Below are 27,907 nucleotides of genomic sequence, written 5' to 3'. Positions count from 1 at the left end.
CACAAAGATGACGAAATAACCAGTGAAGTCAGCTTCCAAAAGCCTTTTACTGTCAAGCACACAATGCATGCAATCTATTGCCGGGCATCAGAACCTGAAAAGAAAGATTTGGTTGAGCTACACTAGCCCAGTAGAAAATTCTAAACTCAAGCTATATGCAATTTGAATGAACCATGCACCGAGAATGAATGAGTACTGACAGATACGCCTATACCACAAATGACTACCAACAAGCTGCGAATTATCGCCTAAGAGTCCTAGACTTCACATCAATGTCACTAGCCGTTTACTTCTTTAACTAGTTACATTATTAAACTCATGTCATCTCACACTTATCTATAATCAAATCAAAACATCTTATTATTCTCCGTATGATAGTACAATCTTTCTCGTGTCCACATTGATCTTCATTAAATCCCTTAATTGCAAAACCTTTCTTTTCCTTTAATCCGGTATTTCCCATCAAATAATCACTAGGGTCACCTCGGGTCTAGTTCCCTCGAGCGCAGGGTCACCCCGAGTCTTTTCCCTCAATAACAATAATCGGGTGGGGTCACCTTGGGTCTAGTTCCCTCGAGCGCAGGGTCACCCCAAGTCTTTTCCTCCAATAATATGAATCAGTTGGGTCACCTCGGGTCTAGTTCCCTCGAGCGCAGGGTCACCCCGAGTCTTTTCCCTCAATAACGACCACTTGGGTCACCTTTCACACTTTTCACAATCGACATCATTTCATAATCAATTTCATCATCCCTTTAACGGTTATACCACTGAATTTTAATTAGTCAATATGTGACTCCACAAATATACATGTTCATGCCTCCTCTTTTGTTTACATACCCGCATCTTACATGACGTACTAAGCCCATACATAAATTCCTACAATACTCTGTCCATTAGTTATTCACTTTCATTCCGCTTCCCATTTCACAAACATCCATTCATTCAATTAAATCCAAAGACCATTTAATCAATCGCATAGTATTATAAGACCAACAATCTACCATATCGCATATACTCAAATACACACGTCCTCACCGTACCCCTAAGTACACCCCCGTACCTTCGCATACCACATATCAACCCACGACTAGACTCTACGATGCCCGATTATCTAGTTTCTATACTCGGAGTCTGTAAAAGCATGCACTGTGGGAATCTAAGAATCTTACGAGTTAAGAGAGAAAACGGATTGCAAAACTACTCATCAAATCCCTAGACATGTTCACTCTAGTCCATTGAATGCCACTCTAAGTGAGGAACGAGTAATACTCACCAAAACACTTGGAATGATGCGTAAACAAACTCATAAGAGTCAAAGAAAAACTTCGACATACGAGTTGAAGGATATAGGAAAGCAGCTGAAAGATACTGCAGCAGCTCAAATAAGCAGGTGAAAGCAGGTGAAACTTCTAGTCTCCTACCGGTAGGCAAGCAAGTCCTACCGGTAGAACTTGAAAACAGAAAGGCTAACATTCCGGTAAAACCTAGACCTACCGGTAGGTGAACAAGTCCTACCGGTAGAAACTCCAATTCACGCAACCTACCGGTAGGCAAGCAAGTCCTACCGGTAGAACTTGGAAACAGAAAGGTCGACATTCAAATTCGAGCGTGACCTACCGGTAGGCAAGAAATTCCTACCGGTAGAAGTTCGATACGTTGAGCAGCTTTTGAGCTGCTGCTGTACGTTTGAGCTGGTTACGAAGGAATTTCTCAATCGTTCTACCGGTAGGTGAAGAGTTCCTACCGGTAGGGAATCGATTTTCTGGTAAAGTAACAACGTTCTACCGGTAGAAGGGACGGGCCTACCGGTAGGAAACCAGGAAAAACAGACAATTCTGACAGCAACTACGAATTTTCAATCCAAACTTAAATACGACATTACAAGCACGATTCATGTACCAAATCACTCACAAAACATATAAAGAGAGGTAGAATTTCCTACCTCGAAGTCGGAGCACGAAACCCAAGAAGTTACAAGCCCTAGCTTTCCGAAAACCTCAAAATCAACCGAATCTCCTCCTCCGAGCTAGACCCAACTGAATACACGCTCAAGACCACGTACGGAGGGTGGAATGGAGGTCAATCTTCATGAGTTTTGAGAGTGGAGGTTGATTGGAGTTGATTTTGAGTGGGAGTGGAGGAGAGCCGAGAGAGGGATATGTGAGAGTTAGAGAGAGAGCCGAGAGATAGAAATGAGAAAGAGGAAAGCATTCCTCTGGGAATAATAGAGGTGGGGGAAATAATCCCATGCCCTCACACCACACACTCACACATGCACCTCTCATCTATTTACCTTTATATCCTTCCACAAATACGTCATTCCATATATCCACACCGTTTATCTCGACAAGCCGCACAATTATATAAAAAAAAAATATAGGCCTAAAATACGGGTCTTTACACCCTACCCTCCTTAAAGAAATTTCGTCCTCGAAATTAGATAAGGCAAGCCTAATCATGCCAAGCATCACATCAACATACTCCAACTGTAACACTATCCATTATACAACAATTCAATAACCATCGAAGTCTACGTCTAGATTCATATCAAGCAGACCACAACAAACACACGTATATCTTTCGAACTTCGTACCCCCATTTCCACGTAACCATGCACTAACAACATCAGCTTACCTTTCAACAATGGACTACGCGAGTCTAAGGTACGCATCGGTTTCTCATCATAGGACACTTGAACTTCTAATTCAATTTCGGACCTTTCTAACACATGCAATGGATTTATTTCATACCTCCTCAATCTCCGTATACAGAATGCGTCATATATTTTGAAAAAGTTAGGCGGCAACGTCAAACGGTTCACAGTTTCTAAACTTTTCTTTATTATACAAATCCTATACACAATTATCTATCTCACCATGGAGATCTTACCTCCTAAGTATAATCAGATAATCCATTTGACTTCCCGAGACTTCCATCTAGAATGGGCGGTGATCAAGCGCCTCTTCCAAGTGGATTTCACCGGTTGTCGCCTGGGTATCCCAAAACACGCACATAGTGTCCGACACTTAGACTATCCTTCTTACGGTGAACGCTTCCTTTCTGCCAGAACGAGACAAACCCCAACGCAAGTACGCTTTACGAAATTCATGACTTCCCTTCTTCAAATAACATTGGGTGACGTCGACGGTCAACACAATCCTTTGGTCGGCCCTCCGCAGTGAGCAATCTTTGACGATCTTTACCTTTCTCTTTTCGGTCATTCTCCCTCGAGCTTCCAAATATCGTTGGCGAATCAAATCAATTGTTTTAGCGGGTCCATAACACAAGCCAATTCTTCTAAAAGTCGCACCAAATTTTCACTCTAGGTTGGGTCATTCTATATTACGAGAAGGATTCGGTTTGTCATCTCAAACGAAACGAATAAGCTACAAAACTCAAGCAACGTTAGTCAAGAATTAGAAGAATGGTAACGAGGCATCCGAAATTCAAAGAACACGTGGAGTCTTCAGGGCGGTTTGGCAACAATTCAAAATACCTTTTTATGATAACCCAAGAAATTTGAAATGACTGATCATAACTCTCTTATTGCTCTACAAGTCAGAGGAGTCAACGGATAACGTTTTTTTTTTTTTTTTTTTTTTTTTTTTTTTTTTTTTTTTTTTTTCAAACGAAAGATTTCGATATTAAGAATAAGTACTAGGTAATGAGACTGATCTCTCGCAAACCAATTGATCCAAAATAGGAAATTTCCCATACTAGAAATGAGTAGAACTTTCAACAATTTGAGACTAAGCATCACAAGATGAATCATGTGCCTCCAGAATCGAGGAACCACGACAGAGTAAAATACCACTGAAAGTAATTTCCACAATTGAATTTGTATTGAACGGTGTCAATGAATAGACATCAATAGATATGTCACCACAAGATTTGACTCCAACAATGGAAATTCGAACCAACCAAATAGGCAAGGGCAAACAAATAGATACAAAGAGGATATGAGTTCAAATCATATGACTTCTTAGTCATGGGATCAAAATGGATGATGGCCCAAGCAAACAATAGTGGGAACAAGGTCTAAATTTTTGATAGTGCTAACGAATTTGTATTTCATACGGTACATAGCCAAAGGTTGGGTTCAATAGATTGATGTTGCAAATTAAATACTCATATGGAATACCGATTACAAGCAAACGATGGAAATGATAATCACATCAAGGAAATCTAAACTGACCAATGAAAATTTATCCCAAGCAGGATGATGTCAAAATAAAACCTTGAATAGGGAACGAGAAACACTTGTCGAATTTGATAGCAACCGTGTCATAAGATACTTCGCTACAAGAATTTAAATATGCCCAAGAAAAGCTAGGAAGGGATCGCATGACAATTGACTCAAATACTAAGGATTATAACCGGTCATCTACACGCTGGATTTCACAGAAGAATAAATTACGATGCAATTCTAACAATATTCAGCTTGGCCAATAAAGGATGGTAATAAAAGGGACAACTCTTCTAAAATCACATTTGAGATGTCAGCAATCATCATGGATACAACCAATCCCTGTCCAAATCAAATCAAATCTCGATATAAGCAATTTAATGAGGTTGAAGGCAACACTTCAATATGGAATGATTAACCTCTAATCTCGGCAAATATGATCTATCGATATTTCTCAACACGCGTGGACCAAGATTTCTTATTTTCGATTCCAAACATGAAAAAGAATGAGATTCTCAATGAGTGAAATGCTTCCAAATCAAAAGTATTGTAGAGAATGAGTAGAACAACTAGGAATAATTGATACCTCAAACAAGTGACGCTTCTAAGAGTTAGAGAATGGGGGGGGGGGTAGTTTAGTGGCGGAACTGCATCTGTTGTTTCGACGTATGTGTTTCCTGCTGCATTGAGCTCGACTCACCAGGTACTCCTAATTCCCGAGGACAATTCCTTGCCATGTGGCCACGTTCACCGCAAGTATAACAAGATCCCCCACACCATGGACATTGAGAACAAATATGACCAAGCTGACGACATCGATAACACACAGTCTGACACTTGAGAAGAGCTCTTGGAGTCCCGATATAAAGAGGTGGCTTAAAGCCCTGCTGGTCCTGAATAAAGTGATCTGATACTCTAGGTTTCTTCCTTCCTGAACTCTCAACACCCTCTGAAGATGATCTTGTGCTAACGACTCGATGCCTAGTTTCTCCCACATTCACACCACCTTGCGCACCTTCCAGTGTCTCGACACCTTTCCCGCACTCAACAATCTCAGGAAACATCGCTTCATCCCTGGTACATTGACTCACTTCATTCTCCCCATTTGCACTACAGCCCTGGTGCTCACGATCCCTGGTCTCACCACACCTATCTCCACGTCTCGAAAACATCCTACTATGGAAGCATAAGAAATGAAATCATCAACATTAGCCACCTAATTATGTGCTACAGGTCTCCAACCTTTCCAACCGAAGTCAACAACTTTGTGCCACTCTATGTGATATATATATGCAATGTCACATCGACATACTGACTCTTCATGCAAGCACACATGTGATTTTTGTAAAAAGATGCATCGATTTTTTTGAACCCATGAGACCAAAAGTCTCCCCACGGTCTCGAGGTGTTCTAAACTTATGCTCTGATACCAAGTTGTCACGCCCTCGATTTTCAACATAATAAAGTAATACATTTCAATAAAAGAGAAACCTCGCATATCATATACGTTACCCAAATGAGTTTCCCACCTGTTTAATTTACAAACAAGTCCTTAAATTTAGATAATTACAACTTTAGTCAAAAGAAAATTCAGTAATAATTAGTTACAAAACCACCTTTAACAAAATGAGATCTTCACAAAGATGACGAAATAACCAGTGAAGTCAGCTTCCAAAAGCCTTTTACTGTCAAGCACACAATGCATGCAATCTATTGCCGGGCATCAGAACCTGAAAAGAAAGATTTGGTTGAGCTACACTAGCCCAGTAGAAAATTCTAAACTCAAGCTATATGCAATTTGAATGAACCATGCACCGAGAATGAATGAGTACTGACAGATACGCCTATACCACAAATGACTACCAACAAGCTGCGAATTATCGCCTAAGAGTCCTAGACTTCACATCAATGTCACTAGCCGTTTACTTCTTTAACTAGTTACATTATTAAACTCATGTCATCTCACACTTATCTATAATCAAATCAAAACATCTTATTATTCTCCGTATGATAGTACAATCTTTCTCGTGTCCACATTGATCTTCATTAAATCCCTTAATTGCAAAACCTTTCTTTTCCTTTAATCCGGTATTTCCCATCAAATAATCACTAGGGTCACCTCGGGTCTAGTTCCCTCGAGCGCAGGGTCACCCCGAGTCTTTTCCCTCAATAACAATAATCGGGTGGGGTCACCTTGGGTCTAGTTCCCTCGAGCGCAGGGTCACCCCAAGTCTTTTCCTCCAATAATATGAATCAGTTGGGTCACCTCGGGTCTAGTTCCCTCGAGCGCAGGGTCACCCCGAGTCTTTTCCCTCAATAACGACCACTTGGGTCACCTTTCACACTTTTCACAATCGACATCATTTCATAATCAATTTCATCATCCCTTTAACGGTTATACCACTGAATTTTAATTAGTCAATATGTGACTCCACAAATATACATGTTCATGCCTCCTCTTTTGTTTACATACCCGCATCTTACATGACGTACTAAGCCCATACATAAATTCCTACAATACTCTGTCCATTAGTTATTCACTTTCATTCCGCTTCCCATTTCACAAACATCCATTCATTCAATTAAATCCAAAGACCATTTAATCAATCGCATAGTATTATAAGACCAACAATCTACCATATCGCATATACTCAAATACACACGTCCTCACCGTACCCCTAAGTACACCCCCGTACCTTCGCATACCACATATCAACCCACGACTAGACTCTACGATGCCCGATTATCTAGTTTCTATACTCGGAGTCTGTAAAAGCATGCACTGTGGGAATCTAAGAATCTTACGAGTTAAGAGAGAAAACGGATTGCAAAACTACTCATCAAATCCCTAGACATGTTCACTCTAGTCCATTGAATGCCACTCTAAGTGAGGAACGAGTAATACTCACCAAAACACTTGGAATGATGCGTAAACAAACTCATAAGAGTCAAAGAAAAACTTCGACATACGAGTTGAAGGATATAGGAAAGCAGCTGAAAGATACTGCAGCAGCTCAAATAAGCAGGTGAAAGCAGGTGAAACTTCTAGTCTCCTACCGGTAGGCAAGCAAGTCCTACCGGTAGAACTTGAAAACAGAAAGGCTAACATTCCGGTAAAACCTAGACCTACCGGTAGGTGAACAAGTCCTACCGGTAGAAACTCCAATTCACGCAACCTACCGGTAGGCAAGCAAGTCCTACCGGTAGAACTTGGAAACAGAAAGGTCGACATTCAAATTCGAGCGTGACCTACCGGTAGGCAAGAAATTCCTACCGGTAGAAGTTCGATACGTTGAGCAGCTTTTGAGCTGCTGCTGTACGTTTGAGCTGGTTACGAAGGAATTTCTCAATCGTTCTACCGGTAGGTGAAGAGTTCCTACCGGTAGGGAATCGATTTTCTGGTAAAGTAACAACGTTCTACCGGTAGAAGGGACGGGCCTACCGGTAGGAAACCAGGAAAAACAGACAATTCTGACAGCAACTACGAATTTTCAATCCAAACTTAAATACGACATTACAAGCACGATTCATGTACCAAATCACTCACAAAACATATAAAGAGAGGTAGAATTTCCTACCTCGAAGTCGGAGCACGAAACCCAAGAAGTTACAAGCCCTAGCTTTCCGAAAACCTCAAAATCAACCGAATCTCCTCCTCCGAGCTAGACCCAACTGAATACACGCTCAAGACCACGTACGGAGGGTGGAATGGAGGTCAATCTTCATGAGTTTTGAGAGTGGAGGTTGATTGGAGTTGATTTTGAGTGGGAGTGGAGGAGAGCCGAGAGAGGGATATGTGAGAGTTAGAGAGAGAGCCGAGAGATAGAAATGAGAAAGAGGAAAGCATTCCTCTGGGAATAATAGAGGTGGGGGAAATAATCCCATGCCCTCACACCACACACTCACACATGCACCTCTCATCTATTTACCTTTATATCCTTCCACAAATACGTCATTCCATATATCCACACCGTTTATCTCGACAAGCCGCACAATTATATAAAAAAAAAATATAGGCCTAAAATACGGGTCTTTACACCACCACAAGATTTGACTCCAACAATGGAAATTCGAACCAACCAAATAGGCAAGGGCAAACAAATAGATACAAAGAGGATATGAGTTCAAATCATATGACTTCTTAGTCATGGGACCACAATGAATGATGGCCCAAGCAGGCAATGATGGGTACAAGGTCTAAATTTTGATAGTGTTAACGAATTTGTATTTCATACGGTACATAGCTAAAGGTTGGGTTCAACAGATTGATGTTGCAAATTAAATACTCATATGGAATAACGGTTATAAGCAAACGACGAAAATGATAATCGCATCAAGGAAATCTAAACTGACCAATGAAAACTTATCTCAAGCAGGATGATGTCAAATAAGACCTCGAATAGGGAACGAGAAACACTTGTCAAATTTGATAGCAACAGTGTCATAAGATACTTCGCTATAAGAATTTAAATATGCCCAAGAAAAGTTAGGAAGGGATCGCATGACAATTGACTCAAATACTGAGAATTATAACGGGTCATCCACCCACTGGATTTCATGGAAGAATAAATTACGATACAATTCTGGCAATATTCAGCTCGGCCAATGAAAGATGGTAATAAAAGAAACAACTCTTCTAAACTCACATTTGAGATGTCACCAATCATCATGGATACAAACAATCCCTGTCCAAATCAGACCAAATCTCGATATAAGCAATTTAAAGAGGTCAAAGACAACACTTCAATACGGAATGATTAACCTCTAATCTCGGCAAATATGATCTATCGATATTTCTCAACACGCGTGGACTAAGATTTCTTATTTTCTATTCCAAACATGGACAAGAATAGGATTCTCAATGAGTGAAATGCTTCCAAATCAAAAGTATTGTAGAGAATGAGTAGCACAACTAGGAATAAATGATACCTCAAACAAGTGACGCTTCTAAGAGCTAGAGAATAAGGGGGGGGTGGTAGTTTAGCGGCGGAACTGCATCTGTTGCTGTTTCGACGTATGTGTTTCCTGCTGCATCGAGCTCGACTCACCATGTACTCCCAATCCCCGAGGACAATTCCTTGCCATGTGGCCACGTTCACCGCAAGTATAACAAGATCCCCCACGCCGTGGACATTGAGAACGAATATGGCCAAACTGACGACATCGATAACACATAGTCTGACACTTGAGAAGAGCTCTTGGAGTCCCGATATAAAGAGGTGGCTTAAAGCCCTGCTGGTCCTGAGTAAAGTGATTTAATACTCTAGGTTTCTGCCTTCCTGAACTCTCAACACTCTTAGAAGATGATTTTGTGCTAACGACTCGATGCCTAATTTCTCCCACATTCACACCACCTTGCGCACCTTCCAGTGTCTCGACACCTTTTCCGCACTCAGCAATCTCAGGAAACATCGCTTCATCCCTGGTACATTGACTCACTTCATTCTCCCCGTTTGCACTACAGCCCTGGTGCTCACGATCCCCAGTCTCACCACACCTATCTCCACGTCTCGAAGACATCCTACTATGGAAGCATAAGAAATGAAATCATCAACATTAGCCACCTAATTATGTGCTACAGGTCTCCAACCTTTCCAACCGAAGTCAACAACTTTGTGCCACTCTATGTGATATATATATGCAATGTCACATCGACATACTGACTCTTCATGCAAGCACACATGTGATTTTTGTAAAAAGATGCATCGATTTTTTTGAACCCATGAGACCAAAAGTCTCCCCACGGTCTCGAGGTGTTCTAAACTTATGCTCTGATACCAAGTTGTCACGCCCTCGATTTTCAACATAATTAAGTAATACATTTCAATAAAAGAGAAACCTCGCATATCATATACGTTACCCAAATGAGTTTCCCACCTGTTTAATTTACAAACAAGTCCTTAAGTTTAGATAATTACAACTTTAGTCAAAAGAAAATTCAGTAATAATTAGTTACAAAACCACCTTTAACAAAATGAGATCTTCACAAAGATGACGAAATAACCAGTGATGTCAGCTTCCAAAAGTCTTTTACTGTCAAGCACATAATGCATGCAATCTATTGCCCGGCATCAGAACCTGAAAAGAAAGATTTGGTTGAGCTACACTAGCCCAGTAGAAAATTCTAAACTCAAGCTATATGCAATTTGAATGAACCATGCACCGAGAATGAATGAGTACTGACAGATACGCCTATACCACAAATGACTACCAACAAGCTGCGAATTATCGCCTAAGAGTCCTAGACTTCACATCAATGTCACTAGCCGTTTACTTCTTTAACTAGTTACATTATTAAACTCACGTCATCTCACACTTGTCTATAATCAAATCAAAACATCTTATTATTCTCCGTATGATAGTACAATCTTTCTCGTGTCCACATTGATCTTCATTAAATCCCTTAATTGCAAAACCTTTCTTTTCCTTTAATCCGGTATTTCCCATCAAATAATCACTAGGGTCACCTCGGGTCTAGTTCCCTCGAGCGCAGGGTCACCCCGAGTCTTTTCCCTCAATAACAATAATCAGGTGGGGTCACCTTGGGTCTAGTTCCCTCGAGCGCAGGGTCACCCCAAGTCTTTTCCTCCAATAATATGAATCAGTTGGGTCACCTCGGGTCTAGTTCCCTCGAGCGCAGGGTCACCCCGAGTCTTTTCCCTCAATAACGACCACTTGGGTCACCTTTCACACTTTTCACAATCGACATCATTTCATAATCAATTTCATCATCCCTTTAACGGTTATACCACTGAATTTTAATTAATCATTACGTGACTCCACAAATATACATGTTCATGCCTTTTCATTAATTTAGCCATTCACATTTGACATAGCATACTAAGCCCGTACATATAATCCTACCATACTTTATCCGTTAGTTTCTACACTTGAGCCTCATAGAGAGAGTGTCAAAAGGATTAAAAGGCTTGACGAGTCGAGAGGACACGAGTTATTTCCTCATTTCAAACAATTCTTTCTCACATCAATTTTCACTTCAAGCATTCCAAACAATCTACCAATCTACCACGTTGACTACATCTCAAACCGTTCCTAACTGTCATCCATATCAAGACTCGGACTAATTAATTATTACACGCCTATTCCTTTAAGTACACCATAACCTCACGCGTCCTCACCGTACCTCTAAGTACATTTCCCGTACCTTCACATGCCACATATTAACCCATGACTAGACTTTACGATGCCTGATCATCTAGTTTCTATACTTGGAGTCCGTAAAAGCATGTACTAAACGAATCTAAGAAATTTACGAATCGAGAGAGGGAACGGATTGCAACACTACTCATCGAATCCCTAGACATGTTCACTCTAGTCCATTGGATGCCACTCTAAGTGAGAAATGAGTAATACTCATCAAAACACTTGGAAGAATACACAAACAAGCTCATTAGAGTCGATGAGAGGCTTTGACATGCAAGTTGAAAGATATAGGAAAGCAGCTGAAAGATACTGCAGCAGCTCAACTAAGCAGGTGAAAGCAGGTGAAACTTCTAGTCTCCTACCGGTAGGCAAGCAAGTCCTACCGGTAGAACTTGAAAACAGAAAGGCTAACATTCCGATAAAACCTAGACCTACCGGTAGGTGAACAAGTCCTACCGGTAGAAACTCCAATTCACGCAACCTACCGGTAGGCAAGCAAGTCCTACCGGTAGAACTTGGAAACAGAAAGGTCAACATTCAAATTCGAGCGTGACCTACCGGTAGGTAAGAAATTCCTACCGGTAGAAGTTCGATACGTTGAGCAGCTTTTGAGCTGCTGCTGTACGTTTGAGCTGGTTTACAAAATTTCTCAATCGTTCTACCGGTAGGGTAAAAGCTCCTACCGGTAGGAGGAGTTACTTACAGACGATTTCAACAGATTTCGACAGAAAATTTTAAGTTTCGATCCAATCTCAACGACAACCAATACCAGCTCGAATAAGGCATAAAAACACTCAAATAGCATATAAAGTGAGGTAGAATTCCCTACCTCGAAGTCGGAGCACGAAACCCAAGAAGTTACAAGCCCTAGCTTTCCGAAAACCTTGTTCCAACCGGAATACAACTTCTCCGAGCTCGAACCGGAGCGATACGGACCACAATACACGAGTAGAAGATGGAATGGAGGTTATTTGTTGTGGGTTTTGAATTTAGAGGTGAGTTTTTGGGTGAGGGAGTGAGAGAGGTAGAGAGAGCCGAGAGAGAGAACGGGAGAGAGAATGGGATGGGGTTTTGGGAATTATTTTCCCCTGGCACACACACACTTATACACACATGCACCTTATCACACTAACACCCACATATTTTAAACTCTTGCACATTGACCCACAATTAAAATAAACTCAATCAATTTCACATTTTATTTTATTATTATTATTTTTTTTTTATAAAATGTTCAAATAATATCCGAAAAAATACGGGTCCTTACAAAGCCCAACACAACAGAGAGGACAAATGGCCGACCAAAAAAAAAAAAAACAGAGAGGACAAATAGGGTCAGAAACAATCCCTGGTTGGAAGTCTGCCCAGAATAATCATCCATTGTATGACCGCCCAATGCGGAACATGATGCTTGAAACCACACCACTTTAGGACCAGAAGCTCTAAGAGAACTCCTAGCAGATTGTACAGAGTAGATCTTATTAGCTGTTCTAAAGTCGAAGAAACAGAATCCTCTTGCTGAATATTAGGAAGAAAGCTCGTAGGTGGATGAGCAATAATGTCCCTTACAACTAGATTTTTGGCCCTAGACCACCGCCAACCAGTAGGACCAACTATAGAAGCAACTTTGGCATTTAAGGATCTTCCTGCATCAAACAGAACTCTGTCCACAAAAAGGTATCAGCCTCATTTCCAATCTCATACTTGATCCAATATTGCTGCACCAAAGGCCTAAGATGAAGAATTTTCCTAATAGACCAGGATACATTTTGAGGAAATCTCATAAACCAGAAACTGTGATTTTTGATAACATAATAGTGAATCCACTTCACCCAGAGAGTATCAGACTTTTTGGAGATAGCCTACACATACTTGAAACTTGATTATAGAAGCTTTGTTCCAATCTCTGAGCCTTCTAAAGCCCAAACCACCCTCATCCCTTGACAAGCAGACATCTTCCCACTTCACTTTAGCCATGAGAGATTATTTGTAAAATGGCTCCGTTGAGTCTTGAGAACTTTCTCAATACCTTTCAGTACCTTTTAGGGTAAGATGAAAGTAGAGCTCCAGTGGACCTGGAGACTGAATAGTATAGAGTCTATGAGTTGGATTCTGCCACCATAAGAAAGAAGTTTTTCTTCTTTTGATAAATTTTGATTATGTGGAAACTATTTTCGGACAAAAGTTTAGAGTTGCTCATGCTATTTTATGCTAAAATTTTGGTTATTCAAACAATCGATGAGTACTTAGTCGAGTCACATTCCTCTTTAGCATGTCGTGTGGTTCCATCCTTCATGACTGTATAATAGCTCCCATTTTCCCAGTATGGATCACCCAGTGGTTTTACGAAGTCCCTTACATTGCCACACTTTATGAGTTAAAGTTGCTTAAGACTGCACTGTCAAGCTCTCTATAGTCAATTGACAACTGGTTTTCGAGAACAAATTCTCCCATGTAATTTCCCCGTGCGATCTTCTCACTTGATCAACACGAGGAGAATGGGACCTTACATGGTCCATATTGAATAGTTTGAGCCGTTCCTTTTAAAATGTACCGACACTTACGCAATTCACATATTTAGGTCATGTGGAATTCCATAATCTTTAATACAACAAGCGTTACCTCTTAGCTGCACGAAGCGGAAGCGAGAGCACGAGCGAAAGCATGGGGGCGGGAATAAGCAGAAGCTTCTATAGTTGGGAGCGCCAAGAGGAGCATATATACTACTAAATATACTTTCATTTTTATTTTTTTTAATCAAAAAAATAAATTATACCCTATTCTCTGTTTAGCTTTTGGTTCAATTCTATTTAATGTCAGCCTTATAAGAGCCCAAACTGAATAAATAAAGCTCAACCCCATTACAATAGCCCAAGTGCAATACAAAAGAAGAAAAGATGAACTCCGCGCTTTATATTGGGCCCAATTTTGTGAGAGGAAACAGAAGTCTTATGTTCCCTGTTCTGGCTTCGACGATTTCGATGAGTGAATGCCATTGTTTGTTGCAGAAATCATGTGCTGGAGGGATCTTTCTTCCAGTGTAAATTTAGCCTGGACCTGTCTTGCTCTTCGCTTATGCCTGTACAAAGTTATAAAGGAGGTATGGTACACCGAGCTCGGCAACTAACCCACCCACACCTCTTGCACAATCGATTAGTGCACGAAACCGGTTGAAGCAATACGACATACATAACTTTAAAACATAACGCCCGACACAACTGTGTCCGAAACCTCCTACGGACACAGTTGTGTGTCCGGAATTGTGTTTTAAAATATTTTCCTAGACTTTTCGTTTCACAGGGGAAAAGAGAAGCAACTGAAGTGGTAAGCGCTATGTACTACCTAGCATTTGCAATGGTTCGGAGCTCACTAAAGACAACAAACAATACTGATTTTGACCGAATAAAAAACGAGAGGAAGAGATAGAAGTAAGAAGTAGTTTCACTCCAATAATTGAGCCTTAATTCTTTTTGACAGTAGGAATACTCCTTATCACATTATCAAAAGTCACAATTGCTGAAGATACATAAGTTGAGGATGAATAATCAAAAGTTGACCTAAATAATGGAGCCCTTTTTTTACTGGAACATTAAAAACTTGATTAGTAAATAAATAGTTTACAGGAAATAAAAGGCAACAATACAAAACAAAGCTACCGAGGAATATTCAGATCCGCACTAGCGCTACTCAAAAGATGTTGTCCGCCTGTAAACTGCATGAATGACGTCCGAGCCCTCTTATCTAAACATGGCTTGATGAACATTCTTGCGCTGAACCTTTGAGATCCTACAAAGAGAGAACTTCATATTCTCCTCTCTGATATTGCGCAATAAAGTATTTATCAGCAAAGTGATCCTTATTCTGCCCTCCTATGTGGATACATCATTTAAACAATAGGAAGATACTATAATCAAAAGTTGAAAAAGACAATGAGAAACAGAGAGGGTTAATGGTGTAAATTGAATGAGAGATAAATTATTTGATAAAACTGGTTGGCTGATATTCAAGTGTCATTTTATCGATGTTCTTCAAAATATTGGCGAAGCATCTTTTTGTGCCGTAAATTTTGAAAGAGGTTTGGGTATAGTACCTTGTAGCTGCAAGGGCGGACACATAATTGCAACTTTGATTTTTTTCAGTTTTTTTCTCCAACACACATCTGGATATATATTGTTTGATCCGGAGATTAAATTAGTCTCTTTGGAGTGGGACTAATATTTATGGTAAAGGGACTATTTATGGCCACTCCAACCTTGTCCAGCAAACAATTATTCTGCATAAGTTAGTCCCCTTCGCCCATTATCCATTTATCCCTCCCCATCTTCAAACTTGTGCTTTGAAATGAATTTTGAAGAGCAAACAAGTAAGTTCTTACCTTTTATTACCATCCTCCCAATTCATCTAGATGAAAACTACCAACCAAACCAAATAGGAGTATATAATAGTCAGCGCTCTTTGATTAATCTCTCATTCTATCATATCCTCCTCTTATTCGCTCTTCTTATTTGATCCCCAAAGATAAGAGATTGACAAACGGGCTCTATGTTTAGTGTCAAATTTTTTGATGTATTCAATCATAGGAGGACAATAATTAAATTTTTCGAACACAAATTAGATGAGCAAGTGTTAGAATTACAAGAAATGCAAACGGACAAACTTTTTTTTTTTTTTTTGATATTTTTAAAATAACCACTATAAGAGCATCTTTATCAGGCAAGGCAAAATGTCTTTTAGGCTAACTCAGCGAGTCAAAGACACAAAATGGCCTCAAAATCAGCCTCAATACTCTTACTTGCTTGTTTGCAAAATTTTACAATTGCTACAGCTCCTCGTCAAGGTTGACGAGATACTGTTTGCCCGCTACAAAATATTTTACCACGTTTCGCAAATGCAAAGCCAGGTTGTCTCTCGTGCATCCCAAGTGCCAGATGCTCTGCTTTTACATTGAATTGGGGAGACTAAGTCCTCATATATTCGGCTAAATAAAGAAGAAAAAAAATTAGCTTATCGGCTTATATTCGTCTTTATTAAGAGAAATTTAGATTTTGATCGTAATTTTTTATTTTTTAGATTCCTCTTGTCATGACAAAGTAATAATCCACAAAAAATCGATAAAAAACTAACAAATGTGGAAAAAATTTGAATAAGGACAAATTTTTTGTGCCATCATTGATCCAAAGTAAACTCGTAGCGTGCATGATCATGACTGATCAATTTGTTACAGTTAAAATGTTCTCTTTTTTTTTTCGTGTGTGTGTAATTCATTACAAGATTTCATTATATATTTGCAATACTGCATTTAGGAGAAGTGGTGTTAAGCTTCTTTGTAGGACGATTTTCTCCAGTAATACTTTGCAACAAGAGGAAGACAGACGGAATTCGATCAATGCTTCCAAACTTGTACTGTTTTCCTTTTGCTCCTGCCCAAATTTACTGTCTACTAACTTGTCCTTGGAAATAATTCCTCAATCTTTGCGTCTTTTATCCTGTGATTCAAGACATGCGTCACATGCCCGAGTAAGAAGTTGTTTTCGTGGTTGCATTTCGTGTTTTAATCCTCGTTCTCCATGGTTTTGTAGATGGATTCAGCACAAAGAGCTGGCATTGTACTTATCACAGAACCAGAATGTGCATGCCTGCTCTTTCCGGTGCTCTCTTGACGGCGGGTTTTGAAAAAGGGACGGAAGTAAGGTAAAAAAAGGATAAAGGGGTAACGCTCACCACCCAAGTTAGGAACCAACGGGATACAGATATCACCACCCGAGGATTTAACTAGGGATACAGGGCGTATGGATCGCTCACCACTCTTAAGGAATCCACCTAAGAGATACAGAAACGAAGTAAGAAGATAAACTTCTCACTAGCCAAAGGCTATATTTTAATTCAACACACTCTCCAAACTCCGATTTCATTCATAGTAACACAATTTGTAGGCAACTTGGAACAACCCTCCAAGAATAGGAAAAGACACTTACATTTTCAAGACACAAATTAAAAAGGACTTGACCAAAGACTAAATTGATATATGTGTTTGACTCTTGAAAACATAAAAGACGCTTAGAAACTTAAAAATAACATAAAAACATTCCTAGAGAAATTAAGGACACCATGAGAAATGCAAAAGGCTGACTCGATACTTGTTACGAGAAAATAATTTAATATTGTTACGAAACTCCGTTGTCAAACTCCCCTGGTTGAAAAAGACTCGTCCTCGAGTCTTCGGCACGCTCTTCAAAATTTTCCCTCTTCTTCCTTGCAAATGTTTTCTCCTCAATCAACAAAAATCTCTCTCGTTTCATTTTCTCAACTTTCGGAAATAATTTTATAGGTTCCCCGTTCATCTTTAACTCGTAAACATTCTTGCACCCTCGATAATAAACATTGCGGTCCCATTGCCATGGTCGCCCTAACAAAATATGACATGAGTCCATTCGTATCACATCGCACCAAATCTTGTCCTCATATTCATGCCCAATAGAGAATTCGACTAAACATTGCTTAGTCACCAATGTACTGGCCTCGTGATTCACCCAACGCACATGATAAGGATTAGCAAGATCTTCAGTTGGGAGATTCAAAAATGAAACCAGATTTTCGGACACATAATTACCTGCACTTCCCGAGTCCATGACAAAGCTACATTCAGATCCTCGAATGACTCCGTAAGTCTCAAAAATTTTAGTGCGCTGTTTTGGGACCGATTCATCGAGCCAATCCCAATCATCAACCTTCCGTTTATTTGAGTTCACAGTTGGGTTTGATGGGTGAAATTAGGGGACGTGGCGAGCTGTTAACAATTTCAGTTCTTCCGATACAACATCCTCTTCTGGATATTTATCATAGCTAGGAGGCGTAGACCAATCGGTTGTAGTCTCCATTTTTGCTGCCACCAGAATTTTGGCACACTCCTCATGATCAAATTTTTTTTCAGCTTCATCTCCATCATAAACCGTGCCCAAACTTTGACTATCATAAGTGACACTCCATCCACATAAGTGATTTTATTATCCAGTCTCGTCTGCCCTTTCCTCAGACCATGTTCATCGTTCTCTTCAGATTTTCGTTTGGTTAACACCAAGGCTGTCTTTGATGAGAATGTTGGCTCTTGTGAATTATTGATAGATTCATTCTTCTTTGGAACAATCAGGAGCCCATCTTCGGTATACTCATCATACATCGGTGGCTTACTCCAATCCACAATTGGATCTAGAATAATTTTTGTTGTAAAGGGCCATTCAAGAGTATCATCGTCCACTTTGAAACTATCCTTGTCCTCCCCACGATGTGGATTTTGAAATGATTGCTGTTGTTGCTGCTGAAGTTCCTGCACCTGTTTTCTTAATTCGTCTATTTCGATGTCGCGGAGATCTCTTTCATGAACTGGAGTACCCTCTCCCACCTTAGCTTGACGTCTACCACCAGCCATGAAATCCAAAGCTCTGATACCAAACTGACGGCGGGTTTTGAAAAAGGGACGGAAGTAAGGTAAAAAATGGATAAAGGGGTAACGCTCACCACCCAAGTTAGGAACCAACGGGATACAGATATCACCACCCGATGATTTAACTGGGGATACAGGGTGTATGGATCGCTCACCACTCTTAAGGAATCCACCTAAGAGATACAGAAACGAAGTAAGAAGATAAACTTCTCACTAGCCAAAGGCTATATTTTAATTCAACACACTCTCCAAACTCTGATTTCATTCATAGTAACACAATTTATAGGCAACTTGGAACAACCCTCCAAGAATAGGAAAAGACACTTACATTTTCAAGACACAAATTAAAAAGGACTTGACCAAAGACTAAATTGATATAAGTGTTTGACTCTTGAAAACATAAAAGACACTTAGAAACTTAAAAATAACATAAAAACATTCCTAGAGAAATTAAGGACACCATGAGAAATGCAAAAGGCTGACTCAATACTTGTTACGAGAAAATAATTTAATATTGTTATGAAACTCCGTTGTCATCTCTTCAGCACAATGTCTTTCTTGTGTGGTGCTGTCACTTCAGAGGTTCCCAGCTAGATACCTATGCAAATTCCAGAACCAAATTAGAGGCAAGAAAGGGTGTTGGGAAATCTCTTATCAAGGCGTCTTAGATCCGGTGCAGTTGTGGGTTTCCTTATTGCTGAAAATGGTCTTTGGTTTTGCACATATGTAGTACGGTGATGATTGGAAGCGCTAAGTGTCAATAACAGCTCTTGTACAGATTGTTCAGATTTTATAGTGAGATTCGAAAAGAGTGGGTGAATTTCCATTGGAGAGAAGAGTTTTCACTCCGAAATCCGCAAGAATGCGTTGGTGTTATTGTATATAAGATCATGGCTGGCACTTAGGATGGGTTTCCCCCTTCTTTAAGCCTGGTGGTGATCTCACTTTCGAAAGGAAGGGCATTTTGAATCGGTAACTGGTTTCAGCCTTGGTGGCTTTTCTATGGTCCTGTTTTTGGCAGAGGAAATGGAGGTATTCGATCATCAAAAGCTGCTGATGTTTTTTTTTTTTTTGATTCAAAAAGCTGCTGATGTTGGTGCCGATATTATCGACAAGGCTGAGAGGAACATCCAGGACGATGATCCTAGAATTGAGCAGTATGATGCAATATGCCTTAGGTTCTGTTTTAAAAAGTCTCCCACAAATGTTTCGTGCTATAATATGCATGCAAGAAAATAAGTTTCATTCCTTTATCAATTCTTGTCACTTCACTTTTTGTCACTCTTCATTATCTTCTTCTTAATTAATTTCTTCGATCTCTTGCAGGTGATAGCTTACAGTGTTGGTGAAATTGCTGGTTTGGGATACTATCTAATCGGCCTTTACGCAGAATCAACCTGTGCTGCTCATGTTTTTGGCTCCATCTCCTCATTTGGGATCAATCATAACTACAATGTTTTATCCTTTGCTCATTAGTTGTATAGGTATTTCTCTTTGTTTGCCCGACACATCAGGGCGTGTTAAGTATTTGTTTGCGTGAGCAGGGCCCGCCCATCATAAGTATTTGTGTATGTGTCTATTTTATTGAGAATTTTTGTCCCAGTGAGATGCTATTTCTACCATAACAACTCTAAAGACACGCACATAGTTGCAGTGTGTGCGCATAATGGGGTTGTCACTAGCATTGTTGATTTGAGTTTTGTGTGATCATAGAATTTTCATTGTTGATTCACACCCCTCTCTTTTGTCAGTAATAGCGTTGCTATAACAAGTGACAACCGTCAACTAGCCTAGATGGCGACATCTCGGCAATTAGATAAACGGAAGGCCATGGTTAAATAACTGGAAAACAGTCTACTAACCTGTCCATTGCGATATCCAAAGCTTGTGAGTAGAAATTTGGGTCCCCTATCCGTATCTCTAGCCGTGATCCAGCTTTGTCTCACCTATTTGTTGCAGTTCATTTCAGGAGGGCCGATGATGATTGTTGTCATGTAAAGACCTGTAAATTCGTAAAATTTGTTTAAATGTTTTATAAGAAATAAAAGGAGGAAATTGATTTGGGTTATTGAGAATTGGGGTCAATGTGTTAAGTGTTATGCTTGAGGGGTAAATGTGTGATGTGTGTGTAATGTGCATATAGCATGTATGTGTGTGAGTAGGGAATAAAAATTCCCAATTTTCCTCCTTTCTCACTCCCATCCATCTCTCTCTATCTCTCGGTCTCTCCCTCTCTCACTTACTCCCACCCATTTTTCCACCAAATCACCTCAAACCCACAAAACCCAACCTCCAATCCTTCATTCCCTCATGTATTGCAGTCTATATTGCGTTGGTTTGAGCTCGGTGGAAGCGTATTTCATCCGGTTTCAAGTTTTGGAGATAGGGCTTGGAAAATTCATTTGGTTTTGATCTTCAATCTTTGAGGTAGAAAATTCTAACTCTCAATATATGTTTATGATTTGTTTCTTGTTGCTTGGTTCTTGTCCTCGATCATTGTTGTCATTGTGGAAGTGAATGTAGTCGAAAAACCTACGTCAGTCCGTTAGAAATCTACTTGATCGACCATTGCTATCGATAACATTTTTATTTGTTATCGATAACATTGTGTCCCAAAAGCCCAGGAACTGATGGTTATCGCTAACAATTCCTACCGTGATCGATACCCTTGCGTCTAGAACGACCATAACCCTGAAGTTATCGATACCCTTTTACTTGTTATCGATAACGTTGTGTTTTGTATTAATCTCGACCTTGAGTTATCGATACCTTCTTTGATTTGTTATCGACAACACCTCCTGATTGTATGCATTGTTTGGCCACCTTTGTTTCCCATTCCATTATTTGGGGTTCCAATCAAGCATAGCCTATCTTAAACACTATTCTAATGATCTCAAACTTGATCACTCTTGCCTTGTGACATCATTGAACATATCCACAATCTTTATGACTCGGTTATGCATGACTTTTCGAAATTTACTTTATATACATATCAAAGTTGCGTTTGAAATGGTATTATCATGACGGTTAAAAGATTTGGTACATTACGAACATGACGAGAACATTTCAGGACATCCCGAATGGGTAAAGAGCTTGGCAGAGGACATCGGGGTCCTTTAATTGGCCCGGTATGAGCTATATGCTCGTAATTGATACTTCAGGACATCCCGAATGGGTAAAGAGCCTGGCAGAGGACATTGGGGTCCTTTAATTGGCCGGGTATGAGCTATATGCTCGTAATTGATACTTCAGGACATCCCGAATGGGTAAAGTGCCTGGCAGAGGACATTGGGGTCCTTTAATTGGCCCAGTTGGAGCTTCGACTCATGACACATGTACGAGACACGTTTTGACATATGGTGTTTTTTTCAAAGTCGTTCAGTAAGACACATGATCAGTTTTGAGAGTGAAATGTTGGAATCGGATTACTATTGTTGCCCTTTCCATTGGTTTGGTTGCCGTCTCTTATTCTGTTACCGTTCCTGCATCGCATCCGCATACATTGTTAGATTAGAGCTTTCTACTAAGTTAGTGTAGCTCAGACCTTACGTTATCTTTCAAGAACTAACCTTGGGCAGTAGTTACATGCTTGGAGTGCTTGGGCGTGGACACTATTTTGAAAGCTAACTTGAAGAAGTTATATATTCATCTTTGTAAATCACTTTTGGAAGATGTATTCGTAACTCCATTTGATACTTTTGTTGAATTTGGGGCCGTTGAGCCGATCATGTACTTTTATAAACATTGGGATGTTGAAGTTTAATTTAACGAAATGGACTTGTTGAATCCTTTTGGGTTATGGTATAGACATTTGTGAGGTTTTATTTATGGAAATTCATTTATTATTATGTTTAAAATTGAGGGCGTGACAACTTGGTATCAGAGCTTAGGTCTAGAACACCTAGAGACCATGGGGAGACGTTTCGTCTCATGGGCTCAAAAAAAAAAAATTTGTCGCACCTTCTAACATAACTTGTGCATGCTTGTGTGACTAACATTCATATAGCTACATGGCATTGCATTTTCATTATCGTAGAGTGGTGTAGAGTTGTTAACCCATGTTGGGAAGTTGGGGCTTGACCTCATGGTAATAGTGTTGTGATTAATAGTCTTCATTTCTTATATCATTTAGTAAGATGCCTCCGAAGACGCGTGTTAGACGAATTGGAGCTAGAACCCGAGGAGATAGAGGCCGTGGTCGTGGCCGTGGGGTACCGCTAGAGGACGAGGTTAGTCAGCTCGGGGAGAATCCTGGTGGAAATCCGGGGGTTGGGGCCGGTCGAGGTGTAGGAGTATCTCCAAATCAGACTCAATTTGCTAGGGACCTCGCCACAGCACTTACAGCTGCAAAATCTTTTGAACCAAGCTCCTAGGGAGGATGTCGAAGATCGCGCTATGGTAGCAATGAGGGAGTTTAGCCGTAGGAACCCTCCGGTGTTCGATGGGACTAGTAGTGACCCGTTGGTAGCCGACCACTGGCTAGCTCAGATCCGTAAACTCTTTCGAGCTCTAAATATCATTGAGGACAACATCAGAGTAGGTATCGTGGCTGTTCAATTAGTTAGGGAAGCTGGTGAATGGTGGGAATCCGTTCTAGAGAGTAGGAAGGATGCAAGGAGGGCGGCAAGAATCGCAGCTCAAGTAAACGAGCCGGATGTTGAAAATCTGACATGGGCTGAATTTGAGGCGCTCTTCGAGGAGCAGTACTTTTCGAAAACTTCACAAGAGAATTTGAGGGAACAATTTGAGAAGCTGGAACAGGGAAATATGACTGTTTCAGAGTACGTACAGAAATTTCAGTCTTTGTCTCGTTTCACTCCAGAGTTGGTGGCGACGGAGGAGAGGAAATGTCGACGGTTTGAGAAGGGGTTGCATAACACTATAAGAAGAATGGTGATGGTCCAACGTAAGATGAAGTTTTTCGAAGTGGTGGAATGTGCAAGGAGCATTGAGATACCGAAAGAAGCCCAACGAAATGCAAGGGCTTGGGAACCAAGACAACCTGTGGGAAGTTTGAGTTCTTCTTCTGGTAGTCTCGGGAGTCAAGAACAAAGAGACAGAGGGAACCGTCTCAGGGACCACCTAATCAATCCAATTTTAGGGTGCCTTCTTCTTCGAGAACTCGGGGTGCCTCATCTAGACCTCCGATTGTGTGTTACAGGTGTAACCAACCCGGGCACGTCCGTGCTCAGTGTCCTCAGCTTTCTAAGGTGTGTTATAATTGTGGTAAGATGGATCATCTTGCTTGAAGTTGCCCTCAAGGGGCGGGAGCGTGTAGTGAGTCGGGTTCGGTACAGCAGTCTAATAAGTGCCAAAATATACATATTTTGGCCCTCCAAACTGCATTTGTTAATCATTTATTTTTGTTAATTGATTTTTATTTTGTTCTTTTGTTATTTATAGGTTGTTCGAGCCCATTGTCCGAGTCTTTGGATAAAAAGAAGATTTTAAAGAAGTTTGGAGTTAAAATGCAAAATGATCCAAAATTGAGTGGCTCATTTATTATTTCCTAAAGTTCAAAAGCCTTTGTGTGATTAAAGCCCTCAACCCTATATAAACAATTCACCTACTGACATAGTAGGTTACGAAGAAAAAAAGGGAAAAAGGCTACAGCAGCTTTGGAAAAACACAAGAAAAAGTTACGGGCGGAATAAAAGACGGACGGGGCTGCGACCCATATGGGTTTTTAATGTTTTCTTCTTCTTTCAAGTTTTGAAGCGTTGTTCAATTACTCGCACTCTGGTAATTCGTTTTACTTTCAGTTCTTTATAAAAGTTATTTATTGACATTTGATTAATTGATATTTCTTGTTTATTTTTCATCTCGCATATTAGGAGCATCTTTCAAATTAGGGTTTTTCTTATTTCTTGCATAATGATTAGTAAGTAGTCGTTTAGGTAGGGTCGCAGGTGATTAGCACGTTGTGACCGGTTCGGGCACTGCTCCTATTTTCAAACATTGAATTAGATAATTTTAGATTGGGAAAATACTTCCCGCGGACGAATCCGGGCATCGTCGGAGCCCATGTGAACGGGAGAATGGGGGTCCAAAACCCATTCTTCGCTGCGCATGGGTATACGGCGACCCTAAGGTTTCGCATCTTGTGGGGTATCTTTTCAATCCAAAATTGAACGTTTTTAAGAACACCAAATGGAGCAGATTGATCTGAACTGGTTACGAGTACTATGAACCCCACGATTTTACCTTCCTTTTATTTATTTGAAAGAATACATCAATTTGTTAGTTTTTATTAATCTCAACCAAATCGACAAGGGGTGGCTACCTAAGAGCCCATTTAAATTATAACAATCCGAATTTTTAGTCAGCACACATCACCGTCTTTGTGGATTCGACTCCGGACTTACCGGATATTGTGCTACGTCGGTCTCCGCCCTACGCTTGGGGCAACCCATTATTTTAGGTCTAGGAATCGGTCAAGCACAGTCGGGGGCAGGGCGTGGTGTTGGCTAGCAGCCTTTCAGAGGTGCTCAGAGGCAGCAGCAGCCTCATTTTCGCCAAACGTCGTCAGTTCAGAGTTCTGGGGTCGACCGAGGGGCAAGTTCGTCTGCACCTCCTCAAGGTTCCGGTCAAGGAAGAGGTTTTGTGCAGGGTCAGGGTACCCAATGGCATGTTTTCAATATCAACACCAATGCATCACCTTTTGTTTCTCAGGCTCCAGAGACATCAGTTGTGAGTGGTACTTTTCTTCTATTCAACTCTTTTGCTAGAGTACTCTTCGATTCTGGAGCATCACATTTTTTCATTGCTACGTCATTTATGTGTGCATTGGAGTTGGATACCGAGAATCTTGATTCGCTGTTATTTGTCGAGACACCATTAGGGGGAAAGTCCTCTCTGAGTCGTATCTATAGAGGTTGTGAGCTCGTTATTTGTGACCGCTGTTTCATCTTTGACTTCATCGTTCTAGATATGTTGGGGTTTGACCTCATTTTGGGGATGGACTGGTTGTCTACGTATTTGTGTGGGTCTCGGGAAAGAGAGTTGATTTATGCTTTGTTGGCGAGCTTGACATTAGATGAGGATATGTCTATGAGTGGGGAGTTACCCTTGGTAGTTCGCGAGTTTCCCGATGTATTTCCTGAAGAGTTACCCAGTTTGCCTCCCGAGAGAGAAATTGAGTTCACGATAGACTTGCTTCTGGGCACCGCTCCTATCTCGATTCCTCCTTATCGTTTTGCACCCGCCGAACTTAGAGAGTTGAAAGTTCAACTGCAGGAGTTAGAAAATTTGGGGTTCATTCGTCCTAGCACATCACCGTGGGGAGCACTGACTTTGTTTGCCCTAAAGAAGGATGGTTCACTTTGTTTGTGCATCGATTATCGTAAGCTTAACCGTGTGACCGTTAAGAATAAGTATCCCATGCCAAGAATTGATGACTTATTTGATCAACTCCGAGGTGCGACTTGCTTTTCCAAAATCGATCTGAGGTCCGGTTATCACCAATTAAGAGTTCGTAGAGAGGATATTCCTAAAACCACCTTTCATACTCGCTATGGCCATTATGAATTTGTTGTGATGCCATTCGGTTTGACAAATGCTCAAGCTACTTTTATGGATCTCATGAACCGTATCTTCCGCGCGTATCTCGATCACTTTGTGGTTGTATTCGTCGACGACATTCTCATTTATTCATCCTCGGAAGAGGAACACCAAATTCATCTTACCATCGTTCTTGAACTCTTGAGGGAACACCGTTTATACGCCAAGCTTAGTAAGTGTGAGTTTTGGTTACCTAATGTTAAGTTCCTGGGTCATGTGGTTTCAAAAGGAGGGGTATCCATTGATCCGGCGAAGATAGAGTCCATTATGAACTAGCAACGACTGAAGAACGTGCTTGAAATCCGAAGCTTTTTGGGGTTGGCCGGATACTACTGTAATTTTGTTCTTGACTTCTCTCGTCTAGCGGCACCGATGACTAGACTAACGCGTAAGGGGACTCGTTTCGTTTGGAGTGACTCGTGCGAGATGGCTTTTGAGGAATTGAAGAAGCGATTGACTACCGCACTAGTTTTGATTGTGCCTAAACGTGGAGTTGGCTACTCTGTGTATTGTGGCGCATCTAAGGAAGGATTAGGGTGCGTATTGATGCAAACGGGATGAGTAGTAGCGTACGGATCGAGGCAGCTAAAGACTCAAGAGCGAAACTATCCAACTCACGACTTAGAACTTGCGACCGTCGTTTTTGCTTTGAAGAGTTGGCATCATTACCTTTACGGTGAGAAGCTTGAAGTCTATTCCGACCATAAAAGCCTAAAGTATCTCTTTTCTCAAAAGGAGCTTAACTTGCGTCAATGTCATTGGATGAAACACTTAGAAGATTATGACTTTGAATTGCATTATCATCTGGGTAAGGCAAACGTCGTGGCGGACGCGTTGAGTAGAAAATCGATACATTTAGCAAGCCTAGCCATACGAGAGTGGAAGGTGGTGAACGATTTAGGCCATTATGCTTCGCACTTTGAGGAGGTTCAGGAAGGGGTCACATTATGTAACTTGACCGTGCAATCGGCTTTGTCGACTCAAGTAGGTGAGGCTCAACAACATGATGAAGAAGCAGAGGAACTTCGTACCAAATTCCTTAACGGTAAAGCTCGAGATGGGTGGATGATTCACGCCGACCGAAGTTTACGTTATTAAGGAAAATTATTTGTACCCATTTCGTGTCGAGAAGAAATCCTACGAGAGTTTCACCATTCACCGTTAGCCGTTCATCCGGGAGGAACAAAGATGTATCATGACTTGCATAGACAATTTTGGTGGCCGGGAATGAAAAGGGATGTTGTGATTTTTGTGTCCAAATGCGTTACGTGTCAACAGGTAAAAGATGAACATCAACAACCTGCGGGAGAACTACAACCGTTACCGGTGGCAGAGTGGAAATGGGAAAATGTGACGATGTATTTTGTTACGGGTTAGCCGAGATCGCCGAGGGGGCATGATACCATTTGGGTTATCGTGGACTGTTTTACCAAAACCGCCCACTTTCTACCTATCCACGTTACCGATTCCGTGGAAACGCTTAGACGTTTGTATATTCGGGAGATTATTCGACTTCACGGGATTCCTGTATCTATTGTGTCCAATCGAGATCCGAG

The 27,907-nt window shown here is 40.7% G+C and overlaps 2 protein-coding genes and 1 long non-coding RNA gene across 4 annotated transcripts in view; all 3 read left to right on the top strand.

The window, feature by feature from the left end:
- LOC131299719 (putative disease resistance RPP13-like protein 1) overlaps positions 1-16,994 on the top strand; it is a 28,770-nt gene extending 11,776 nt beyond the window's left edge. Inside the window, exon 4 of one of the 2 annotated variants that reach the window (XM_058325321.1) lies at positions 16,930-16,994. The gene's annotated coding sequence lies outside the window, so the exon portion shown is untranslated. Of the gene's footprint in view, positions 1-14,358; positions 15,149-16,929 lie in introns of those variants that run through there. The other variant, XM_058325315.1, reaches the window with a different exon arrangement.
- A 2,876-nt stretch (positions 16,995-19,870) lies between these two features.
- LOC131299814 (uncharacterized) lies at positions 19,871-20,413 on the top strand. The gene is made up of 2 exons (XR_009190817.1): positions 19,871-19,948; positions 20,118-20,413. It is a non-coding gene; the product is annotated as an uncharacterized LOC131299814 (long non-coding RNA).
- Positions 20,414-23,186: 2,773 nt separating this feature from the next.
- LOC131327058 (uncharacterized) lies at positions 23,187-27,449 on the top strand. Its single transcript, XM_058360053.1, has 3 exons — positions 23,187-24,068; positions 25,266-26,585; positions 27,006-27,449. The coding sequence occupies exons 1-3, from the start codon at positions 23,187-23,189 to the stop codon at positions 27,447-27,449; spliced, it is 2,646 nt and encodes an 881-aa protein (XP_058216036.1).
- Positions 27,450-27,907: the final 458 nt, after the last annotated feature.

This window comes from Rhododendron vialii, chromosome 1a (genome assembly GCF_030253575.1).
Source record: "Rhododendron vialii isolate Sample 1 chromosome 1a, ASM3025357v1".
Classification (NCBI taxonomy): Eukaryota; Viridiplantae; Streptophyta; class Magnoliopsida; order Ericales; family Ericaceae; genus Rhododendron; species Rhododendron vialii.
This window is presented reverse-complemented; position numbering and strand designations above follow the sequence as displayed.

Excerpts from the sequence above, each read along its gene's own strand:
- LOC131327058 (XM_058360053.1), top strand. The coding sequence starts at position 23,187 with ATGGTAGCAATGAGGGAGTTTAGCCGTAGGAACCCTCCGGTGTTCGAT. Across the intron at positions 24,069-25,265 it reads TCAAGGGGCGGGAGCGTGTA|CCTTTCAGAGGTGCTCAGAG; the intron begins GTGAGTCGGGTT and ends GTTGGCTAGCAG. Across the intron at positions 26,586-27,005 it reads ATGTGGTTTCAAAAGGAGGG|AGTTGGCATCATTACCTTTA; the intron begins GTATCCATTGAT and ends TTTGCTTTGAAG.